General features: G+C 34.9%; 1 protein-coding gene across 1 annotated transcript; it reads left to right on the forward strand.

Annotated features, from left to right (window-relative positions):
- The first annotated feature begins 7639 nt into the window (after positions 1-7639).
- LOC133295771 (zinc finger protein CONSTANS-LIKE 12-like) lies at positions 7640-10838 on the forward strand. Its single transcript, XM_061494627.1, has 8 exons — positions 7640-7714; positions 7860-8467; positions 8750-8968; positions 9085-9434; positions 9511-9661; positions 9900-9995; positions 10387-10544; positions 10656-10838. Exons 2-5 carry the CDS (start codon positions 7910-7912, stop codon positions 9635-9637), a joined length of 1254 nt encoding a protein of 417 aa, XP_061350611.1. The 5' UTR covers positions 7640-7714; positions 7860-7909; the 3' UTR covers positions 9638-9661; positions 9900-9995; positions 10387-10544; positions 10656-10838.
- The last annotated feature ends 988 nt before the right edge of the window (positions 10839-11826 follow it).

Here is an 11826-nt window from a genome sequence, read left to right on the forward strand (position 1 = left end):
TTTTCTTAGGATAGTTTAATTTTTAAAAAGTCAAGTAAATGGTGAATTAGTGACCATATGAAAAAAAATTTAAATCTGGGAATTGGCGCTGTCAGCGCCAATTTGGCGCTAGTAGCGCCACAAGACCAAAAGAGACAGTGAGTTCCACGCTCACAGCGTGGTAACCACGCCATCAGCGTGGAAATCACGAAGTACTCGCGCCAATAGCGTGAAACCCACGCTGTGAGCGCCAGTTCACTTCACCATGACATTTACTTTGGCATTTTATTTTGCTGTTTTGAGTACTTTGTTGGTTTATATGGTTGGATTATTTCTCCTTATGCAGTACATTTTCATGATTATTCTGTGTTTACTGTTTAACAAGTGTATGTGTGTTCCATCTGGCAGAATTAGCCCTTCGACTAGTATACTTTGTTGCTGAAGACATCAACATTCTAAATCTGGGAATTGTCGCATGCTGTATGCGAGACTTGCTAAATACTGCAGAACTACACCACGGAAAGGACGTCTAAACAAAAAATTTTCTGAAAAAAGGGAGATATTTTAACCTTCAATTTTTTTGCTGTTTTAGTTAGATTCAATTTTTAAAGAAAAAGAGAATTTTTTTAGAGAATTCCTAAACAAGCAGTCTCAGAGTGTTCTAAGCTTACGCAGTAAGTAATTAGATTGAGTTAGATGAAGCATGATATCTGTGAGAAATTAATTGTTTTAATATGCGAATGATGACTGCTCATTTTTATAACTGTTTTGGTGAAATTTTTTATAATGCTTGATGTGAAACTATGAATTGAGATTCTAGTTTGAATTATAACTGTGAGGATTTGAGCCTAAACAGAAAATTTTCTTTTTGAGAGGCCTCACTGTGGTAGTTTCTAGAACTTGAACTGTTTCTCTGGCTTGCATGCATGACTGAAATGATAAGGGCATTTTTTTTGATAACTTAGAGCCAAACAGCCTACCCATAAGAATTTCCATTGTTAAGCCCCTTTGAGCCTTAAATCAGTTCATTCAAACCTGATGAAAATTACTTAATCCTGTTCCTCTTGACACACCTTGAGAGATTGAATGCTGATTAAAGAAGAAAAGTCAAATTACTTCTCAGAAAGGAAAAGTTCAGTAGCTGAACAAGGAAAAGAAGAAGAAAAATTTTAATTATAGCTCAAAAGAGAAAAGAAAGAAAACATCTGCAAACAAGGAAAGAAAAAGGTAGTGAAAAAAGGGAAAGAATCCCAAGTTTGAAAAATAAGGCAAAGCCTCGAAGAGAAGGAAGTATTGTTAAAATCAGTATTTCAATCTCTCCAATCAGCTTCTGACCAAAAGATTCTCACCCCCAAAACCAGGCCAAGTTACAACCTATCAAAGACCTTTTGATCAGTCTATGCATGTCAAATGGATTCCTCATTCTTAGGAATTGAGAATAAGTTCAAGCCTATGGAATTCCTACTACACCGATGGATAAGTGTGAAACCCTTAAACATTGAGTGTGATGAGAGTACATTTAAACTATTGAGGAATATTCAAGCTGGAGTCTAAATTCTTGATATAACTGAAAAGCATTGTTGGAAATTTTAAACAGAGAGTTATACATGCATAGCAGTCTGAGTTCTTAAGTTGTTGTGTTTCATATTTTCACTGAATTATTCTTTGCTGATAACTTGAATCTATTACATTGTTGAGGACAGCAAAGTTCAAATCTGGGAATTGTTTGATATGCACTCAGCATATAAGGAAATCTAAGCCAGAAAAGAGAAAGAATGTGATTAAATCTTAAGCAAAAAAGGCAATAATCACTGTTGATCTGTCAAATTCTTAATCAGAGATTGCATACTGATTTTATGTTGATTTCGTAGGAAAAATAGACAAATTGGAGCTAAAAAGGAAAAAGCTAAACTGAAGGCCCACGCTCACAGCGTAGGTACGACGCTCAAAGCATGAAAGGAGCTTTTCAGCCAGAGGCATCCACGCTACTAGCGTGGGACTCACGCTAATGGCGCAAGAGGTCCAAAAACAGGCAGAAGCTACCACGCTACTAGCGTGGGATTGACGCTAGTAGCGCCAGACTTTTCACAAACCCACGCTTGAAGCGTGGCAACCACGCTAGTTGCGTGGAGCTCCAGGATTCTTCACAAAAACTCCCACGCTCACAGCGTGGGAACCACGCTAGTGGCGTGGGAGGTGCGTCAATCAACATTAAATCTGTTTTAAATCAGAGACAGATCACACTGAGATTACGACAAGGATTCAATCAAGATTCTCCACTAGGTCAAAGACTCTATAAATAGAGACTCAGACCTCAAGAGAAAAAGACACTTTTGCACAGAAGAAATTGCGAGCGACAGGAATCGGAGCAAGCTTTCAGTGACTGAAGATCAAGATTTCTTCTTCCATTCTTTCCGGTTATTTCTAGTTTTTATGAATTCTTTTGAATATTTTGTTTTGTCAGACATGAATATGTCTGGCTAGTCTTTTATATTGTGGTAAGGGTCACAACCCTTGATGTGAACCCCTTGTATTTTGATTAAGTTTATGGTAAATTATTCAATTGAATTTATTTTACTCTGTTCTTCATCCCATAATTCTTTTAGAATTCGCGACTCTATTAGGATTGCGAGGGTTAGGGTTCGCAATAGGGATATTGGGATTCTAATTCCTGACAAAGGGTAAAATAACAGTTCATGTATGCACTAGGGATAGGCTATATGAACTGCAAATGTGAAAATTCACTGGGCTTAAAGATTAACTTGAAAAAGGATTTCTAAGGGATTAGGATTCTAATAGGGTTAATAAGGTTAAGATCACTAAGGGATTAGGGCTTAACTAATTAATTATAGATGGTGAATTGTTTGATCAATTGGGTAATTAAACACAAATATTAATCATTATTACAAGGTGGGGATCGGAAAGGTGTTGGCATCCTTTACTGCAATAGTTTTCTTACAATATTTTCTCAAATCTCAACCCCTTTTGCTTTAAGTTTTCAACTTCTCTTGAAATTTTCATAAATTATTGAATAACTCATAATTGTTACAAACACCATTACTTTCAAATCAACTCTTGTTCTTCCATTCTTACAAGGAACAATTAATTGATATTCGACCCAATCCCTGTGGAGACGATACTTTTCTTATCACTTTATTACTTGGAACGATCAGTGCACTTGCCGATTTTTCGCAACACTTGGTCCCTTTCATGGGAACATACGGTCATGGAGAACAAAATGAAGACAAGGACAGAAGAAGATTTCGTGGGACACTACAAGAAACAAAGTGATCGATTTTGGCGATATAAAAATAACTATAGTCACTTTCAACTATCCTAGTTAATTCACTTAATTGTCAAACTATCAGCCAATGAAATTTATCCAACTCCAAGTGTCCTAGAAGCTTCAGCCAACTTGTAAGAAATCCATTGGTACCAGTATTTCTGGTTGGGTTTCACTTTAGAGAGAGATCTTCTTCCTCTAAGATTTTGGATTTCATGGAAAATGGGGATTTTGCTGGAGTTTAAAGCCATGAGAGCTTGAAGTAAGCTTTCCCCTCTGTTCTAGGTAAGTTTATGTTAAGAAATCCTAGTTTTCTTTGAGTTTTAAGGAAGATTGAATTTAGTTTTCCACTTTGAAAATTTGGATTGATTGAGCATGTTAAAGCTTGATTGAGGCTCAGCTCATGTTGAGAAAATTGTTTAGATAAGGATTTTAACGGTGAAAATGTATTCGAAAAAATTAAAGATACCGTATTTTTGAATAGTTTCGTATACATGAATAATGACGTATACATGAATAGTACTGTAGAGATGAACAGTACAGTATATATGAATTGATAATAGATAATGATGTAAATGTGTTCCTTGGTTATAGTGAGAGACCAAGTGGATTTGTGGAGCAAGAGCATGGAGATTGAGCAAGGCTCTTGATTACTTGAGATTGAGGTAAGTATCAAACAATGGTTTGATGTGAAACTTATATGAAATTGATATATGTTTAATTGTGATAACTTCACCATGGATAGGTGTGTTGGTCATTTGTTGAGTATTTTGTTGGCTTGTGGACCTTTGCTTGGAAGAGGCTAGAAAAAGAGCTATTCCAGGTAAGCTTTTGGTCTTTGGGGTTAATCCCCCGTTTGTTCCACCAAACTCCAAGGGAGGGTGGTAGTTTGATATGGTATGTGAAAATGATGTTATATGTTGCATGTATATGTATGTATGTTTGTGTGCCACACAAGACGATGTTTCCTTGTGTGAGGCATAAGACGATGTTTCCTTATGCATAGTATGAGACAATGTTTCCTCATACGGTATGTTGCAAGACGGTGTTTCCTTGCACAATGCATACTTGTTATATTCTCTGGCCAGTAGGATTACATTATTGCACACTGCATTGTCATATATATTCTGATGCATGCATGGATTTTTATACTGTGTTTATACCAGAAGTGAGCTTAAGGGTGGAGGAGCCCTCCAAGGGTCCCTAGCTTACTGAGGTAATTATATTATCTCACCCCGCGTTATGAGGATTATCATTTCAGGTACAGGAGCTGATGGTGCTAAGGCATCGCGTGGCGAGAGGCCAGAGGAGAGATACTATCTGACATGATAGTATGATTTGATTGATATGGTGATGAGTATTTGGCATGAATTTATTTTGGATATGTATCTATATGCCATGTCATTATTTTGAGAGCATAGGAGATGTCTCTGTCATGTTGATAGTTTATTTATTTTGTTAGTTATGTCTGTATATGTCTAGGTTACTTATTTGATTACATCTCTTTTGGTTGGTTGATGTAATCATGTAAGTAACTCTATGGATATTATTTTGAGACTTGTTATGTATGGGATAGCCTATGCCATGGATGACTGGGTAATATGTTGTATGCTTGGATTATATTAAACTGTCAATCAGGTTGAAGTTATTTTGGTGGGAATTATCCCTAGTGGTCCAAAATACAGAGAAAATATTGTCCGTTTTATTTTGGCCACGGAAGTGAAAATGTTTGCAATACATAAGGAAAAAGAGAAAATTTATTCAGTTAGCTTCCGCATTAATTAAGTTGAGCATGTTGCGCTTACTATCATATAAATGTTAATTAACCGGCTACAGACGGGCCATTACATGAAATGACTCATAAAATAAAATCTATCATCTTAAGGTTTTGAGTTGAGTTGAGATGTGATGCTGAATCCACTTACTATGGTTTGTCGCTTAATCTATTGATACATAAATGATAGTTTTCCCCATTTTTTAGGTTCTCTGGATATATAACAACATTATCAGAGCCGATGGCTGATTGGCATGTGCCAGCTAAGTAACTGGTTAGGCTGAGTATTTGGATACAATGATTGGTGTTTGAGTTTATCATTCTGATCTCATATTCTAGAACCAAGACTTGTCCACTATTGATATATGGATTCTAGTCTCCTTTATTTTGGGTTCCCCTGGCTGGATAACAGTGTTATCAAAATTAATGGTTGATTGAATATGTCAACCAAGTAATTGGTTTGTCTGAATATTTGGATATGATGGGTGGTATTTGAGTTTGTGTCATCTTGGACCCATTCTGAAATCTAGATTTGCCCATTCTTAATTAGTAACCCATGAATACTCGAAGAAGCCCTCATTTGAGGGCAATTGACAGTTATATGACCCTTACTTCAGGGGAAGATTGTTGGAAATTCAACTGTTAATAATAAAGTCCCATATTAAAAAGAAATATATTAAATAAAAATCATATAAATGAAAATACTATAAACCCAATGCCTTATTTTTAAAGGTGCAATTAATATTATTTTAAAAATATATTTAGCTAATTGTAACTCTCATGTACAATGGGTAAATGTTGTACAATATGCCTTTAGATTAAATTTTAAATATTATTTAATGAATTACAAAATAAAATTTCTTCTTTTCAAGCATGGGTGATGAGCGGTTGTGGAGTTGAGCTAGGTTTGTATTCCTTTGAGGGTAAAGTATCTCACTATACAAGCGCTCAAGGAGGCAATTATATGAAACAAAACTCTAGAGGAGTTACCGTACTTGTTATCTCAAGTATGACTAAGAGCCTATTTGACGCCTCTCTTTTTTTAACTTAAAAGCTACTTTCAAACTAAAGTTAAAAAAAAGAAGCTAAAAGCGGTTTAGTAATTATATAAAGTTGTTCTGATGGTTTTGAATGATAGAAGATAAAATAATTTCTCATTAGGATGCATTATTAGGGAAGGATAGAATTTATAAATATAAATTTAGAATAAATGTAAAATTATAAAATAAATATGATGAGTCAAAAAAGTTGATATATATTTAAAAAAAGAGCTCCTTTTAGGATCTTTTAGTTTTTTTCTTCATTATTAAAAAAATTCTTTTTATAATAAATGTTTTTATAAAAATATATTTGGCTAAATTTATGCTTTTAAGGATAAGAGAAGCCAAAAAGAAGACATACCAAATAGCTCACAAAAAACAAAAAAAAGACATACCAAATAGACAATAAAAGAGATAATGTGTAAGGATTATGAATGTAAGATGTTTGTTTTGAAAGAGAAAAAGCCTAATTGTACCAAATGGTGGTAGTTCAGTTGGCGCATAGAAGCTAAGTAGGTGGAAGTGAGAGCATGTGTTCGAATCTTCCCAGTATCACTTTTGGGAGGGGTTTAAAGCCTTAATTCTGGACCCGCTCCGAATCGGATTAGTTCCGAAGCAATGAACCGATTGGAATATTTTCAAAAAAGAAAAAGCCTAATTGTTTTATTCACTACCTCACTCATGTATACGAGGAATTGCATCACTATCGTGTATCAAGAATGAGTTGTGTAAGGGAATAAGAGATCTAAGAAAATAATTCCTTAATTAGCTCTTATGAGCTTTTTTTTTTTCAGAAGTTACTTTTAAGAAAAAAAAGTATTTCTCGAAAAAAATCTGTTTGAATGCATGCTTTTAAAAAAAGCAGAAGTCATAAAAAAAGTCAAAAATTTACTTTTTTCGAAAGCTAAAAATTTTAGCTTCTAAAAAAAGCATAAGTTAAAATCTAAATAATTATAACTTTTATAAAAAGTACTTTTAAAATAAAGAAGTCATAAAAAGAATTTTTTTTATAAGTCAGTGCAAACGGACACTAAGTGAATCCGTATACAATTAGGTTATGAAGGCCGTTGCAGAACTAATCATGAGTTTAGTTTTGCTTTACATGGGTCGTCAGCTAGGCTTTTTTTTTTTTCCAAGACTAAGTAGATAATTAAAGTTATTTCAACTCATATGACATATTTCAACTCATAGCATAATTAAATTTATATTACAGTGAGTTCAAGTTTGACAACTCAGCATTATCTGTGACCCTTGTTTTCGGCTAAAAGAAAGTAACACGTTGGTATGGTACTGAACCACAATGAGAGAAGTGTTGGCTCAAAATCCCACGTGTGTTCTCCATTCAGAATGAACACGCATAAAAATCTGCTTCCACTTAATTTAGCAGATACAGTTTCCGAGTTGAAAGGCTGAACTCTTCCACCATCATACTCTCCACGTCACCACACCCATCTATTTCCTTAGCTCAATTTTCGCCACGTGTCTGACACCTGTCTAACCTAAGATCATGTATAAATAACAACAAATGTAACTGTCTAAGTTCTCTCTCATTCTCAACCATTCCCCAACAGAACCTTTCATTTGTGTTCCCTGATCTTTCATTTTTTTTGCTCCATCCATTACTGGGAGAGGATTATGGTAAATTTTTATAACAAATTATTCTAATGTTTGGATTAAATTTTGATTTAATTTATGCTTTTTATTTAAAAGGGGTGTTTTGTTTTGTTATTTTCTTCTAATGGTGATTTGATTTCTTCTTTGTTTGCTTGAAATGGTGAAAAAGGTTTGGAGCTACGTTGACAAAGCTGAATTTTTGAGTGATATTAGAGGATCATGGAACCTCTATGTGAGTTTTGTGGGGTTGTAAGAGCTGTGGTTTATTGCAAGGCAGATTCTGCACGTTTGTGCTTGGATTGTGATGCGTGTGTGCATGCTGCAAATGCTTTGTCTCGCAGGCATTCACGTTCTCTGCTGTGTGATAAATGCAATTCTCTGCCAGCAATTGTCCACTGCATGGATGATAAATTGTCTCTGTGTCAAGGTTGTGATTGGGACCAAAATGGTTGTTCAATGCAGGGACATAGGCGTCAGGCTTTGAATTGTTACACGGGTTGTCCCTCTTTTACTGAGTTTCCTAGGTTCATGTCCTTTGTGCTTGATGCACCTACTTCCTTAGGTGGTTCAGATCATGGTTGGGGATCACTTATTAATACTACATTGCCTGAAAATGACTGCTGCACTAGCAAGTGTTTGGAGCAACAAGATAACGATGGTTCCCTTGGTTTGGTGAGTGGCAAGTTGAATGAAATAGAATCATCTGTTGAATATGAACCTTGGATGGATCAATCTTCCATTATTCCACCAAATCCAAATTACCAGAACTTGCCAAAGGTATAACGTTCTACTGGTTTTCTTTTTGGTCATTAGTAACATATGTGTATTAGTTTTAATTATAACTCCCTCAGTTGATTGACATGTAAATAGTGTATTTCATTATTTCACAGGGTAACGTACTATAATAATGACAGAAGTGGTTAGAACTTGCACTGTCAGAAGTAGTAACGTACTTTGTATGTTTGACCAGTCCTCCTAGCAATACTCTGTAGTTATCCTTCTTAACCGAAATTTGATCCAAGTTTTTTCTTATAATTATCTTTTTTTTCAAATCTTTAGCTGCAGGAATGTCCGAATTTCAATGATCTAGTAATCCATGATGGCGATGTTTTCAACATGGATAATGTTGAATTTAACTTTGAAAATAGTGCTGAAATATTTGACTCTTCTCAAATTGCCACAAGATACTCCCTTGATAATGGAGGAATGGACTGTCAATTAATGGAAAACAACATATCAGTTACAGAATCTAATGCTCTTATTGAGAGTGCCATGGAGGTTACTTGCAAATTTATCTTCTTTTATTATTCTGCTCTGAAAAAGTTCTTATCCGTACATGGTTTACTTGTGATGCAATTGCACAAAACTAATTGTAACCCATGTGATTGTTTTAGGCTTCATTATCATCAGTTCAACAAGATTCTATGGCTTTTCAGTCTTCCAGAGCTGATAGCTCAACTATTGTGATGCAGGGAATCAACAGTAATCCAAATTATGCACTTATGCATCCTAGCTTCAATGAAAACATCAACCTAGGATTTCCTCAGGGCCAAGTTCATTCAAGCATGTCACTTTCACTAGCCAACATCACTGGTGAAAGTAGTACTACTGATTATCAAGATTGTGGATTATCACGAGTGTTTCTGACTGGTGAATCCTCGTGGGAACCAAATTTCGAGGTTTCATGCCCACAAGCCAGGGAGAAAGCTAAAATGAGATACAATGAGAAAAAGAAAACTAGAAGGTATGTATCTTCAGCTCTTAGCAAAGTATTTCATGGTGCAAATTCCTAATGTAGTATGCTCATTTCTTATGTGTAGGTTCGGTAAGCAAATAAGATATGCTTCTCGCAAAGCAAGGGCTGATACAAGAAAACGTGTGAAAGGTAGATTTGTGAAAGCTGGTGAAGCATATGATTATGATCCTCAAGGAGCAAGGAACTTCTAAGCAGATATGGTCCTGACTGGTAAGGTAATCACTGGACCTTTGTGAATACATTGTTTTGTTCCCAAATTTTTAGTCAACAGATTTGTTTATCTTATGAATGCGTGAGAGAATTTTAATGCAGCTAGATAGATAGTTATTCCAAACCTTACTACTTAGTTGATTGATACCAATCTATTAGAGCTTTTAACAAGTTGCACAGTCAAGGCATTATTTGCCTTTAGATCAAAACAAATAAATGAAAATGGTTTTACATTATATGTAGGAAGTGTAAGAGGTAACAGGCATGAGATATAAAGGAGCAGGAAGTTTGAACAGATTCGAGTGGCATCAGAGTCAGTTTCAATTCAGCATACAGAGGGTAAGATAAATACCTCTTTATTATAAAACATTTTTTTTTTTCAAATCAATTGATCTGAATACCTCTACTCGATGTCAATCCTACTTTTATCACCTGAATAATATCCAAATGGTTATCAAACAAGTATATATTAATTCAGTGCCTCCTGCCAGATGCCTGTAGTTCCTCATTTTTTTACCATTTTCTTCTGCTAAATGGCAAATAAGATAAGACCCTTTGTTGCATAAATAATAAAGCTGGATCTATATAGCATTCCCCCCCCCCCCCCCCCCCTCTTCTGTGGTAAATTTCAAGGTAATGTTTTTTTAAAGAATCTTTTCTCTTTCATGTTGAAATTTGGATTTTGCTGTTTCTATTATTTACAAGTCTACATTCTTTTTCTTGTTTTCAGAGGAGATGTGCATGGTGAACCCCTTTTTTTTACAGTTGAGGGTCAACGTACTATGTCTCGTATATGAAAACCATCTAGTAAGGAATAAAAGGGAAACTGGTGTTTGGCAAGCAACTACCACCACCTCATATTTTCTGCCTTCTATTTCTTCATCCCTTGTAAGAATAGACAGTAATAGTTAACTCTACCTTGCTCCATTCTTTTAAGATATTGTACAAAGGCAGAAGAATTATATTTTGTTAATTCTTGATTTCATCTATTTTCATCAGAATAATAGTGATCATGATCAACTGTTGATTGAAAGACTATTGCTGTTGACTTGCTGAAAGCCAATTTCACCTGGAGCAATCACATTTACCTTTGACATCTCAACCTCTGAACTCCCTTAATAATCGTTGTGTTCAGTATTCCTCCATAGTTTCTTGGAGGAATGGTCACTTCATTTTTTAATAATTGTACAAACATTGTTGCTTTTCTTTCAAGGAAGTTTTGTTTCCTTACTGACAGTGGATATTTTTATGACTATTTGCTCATCGCTCATAAACATGAAACACAGAAAAGGACTCATCATAAATTTTCTAAAACTATTATACAAATTAAAGGGGAGAATCAGAACAGTGGTAAAATTGTTCTTTCATAACTGAAAGATCATGGTTTCGAATCCAGGAAACAATCTCTTTGTAATTATGTAAGGGTAAGGCTGCATACAATGATGGCCTCCTAACAGAGAGATTTTTTTTTTTATTCTTATACAAATCAAAGAAGGAAGATTATTATCAGAAAGAAACTGCTGCCCTTACTGTGTTCAGATGAGTTGTTTGATATGAAGCCTAACCTAACAATTAATAAGCTCTCGTTGTGGTCCGCATGAGGAGTATCTATTCAGCCAGTTCACAATGAACTTCTGTCAGAATGCAACATTTGATCTCTGAATATTAAATCAAACACGAGCAGTTCATTACGAAGTGGAAGGCTGAATACTTGAAAGGATATAGAATTTAACTTGAAAACCCTCTTTACAGTGTTAAGGAACCACTGCAAACATATATTCATTGTTCAAGAAACCAAATATCCCAAGGTGTTTGATATTCCGATATTTTAGCATCATGATGCTTGATAAAAAAAAAAAATCCTCAAATTATTCATATGGATATTTTGAATGATGTTTTGTTATCATACTATACTTGAAAGTTATTTTATAACTCCTATATAAAATTGCAGTGAACCAAAAACTTCAAATGTGCTAGTGCGTGTCCTTGTGGATTCCTCGATACTCTAAGATGGAAATACTGCAAGAATCCCCGTCAGATAAAGAGAAAAGGAACTAGTAACAAATCTAAGTTGATGTTTAACTTTGCCTTGCATTTATTTTTCGCTCAAACGCAACATGGCATAGCTATTCTATAATCATATCTGTTCCCATAGTATAAACTAACCATA

Source organism: Gastrolobium bilobum, unplaced genomic scaffold, assembly GCF_033153095.1.
Source record: "Gastrolobium bilobum isolate Gb01-03AN ecotype WA unplaced genomic scaffold, APGP_CSIRO_Gbil_v1 utg32284, whole genome shotgun sequence".
NCBI classification, from domain to species: domain Eukaryota; kingdom Viridiplantae; phylum Streptophyta; class Magnoliopsida; order Fabales; family Fabaceae; genus Gastrolobium; species Gastrolobium bilobum.

What these genes read in the sequence shown, in the direction of transcription:
- LOC133295771 (XM_061494627.1), top strand. Translation starts at nt 7,910, where the DNA reads ATGGAACCTCTATGTGAGTTTTGTGGGGTTGTAAGAGCTGTGGTTTAT. An exon ending in TTATTGAGAGTGCCATGGAG is followed by an intron (nt 8,969 to 9,084) that starts GTTACTTGCAAA and finishes TGATTGTTTTAG; the next exon opens with GCTTCATTATCATCAGTTCA. An exon ending in GAGAAAAAGAAAACTAGAAG is followed by an intron (nt 9,435 to 9,510) that starts GTATGTATCTTC and finishes TCTTATGTGTAG; the next exon opens with GTTCGGTAAGCAAATAAGAT.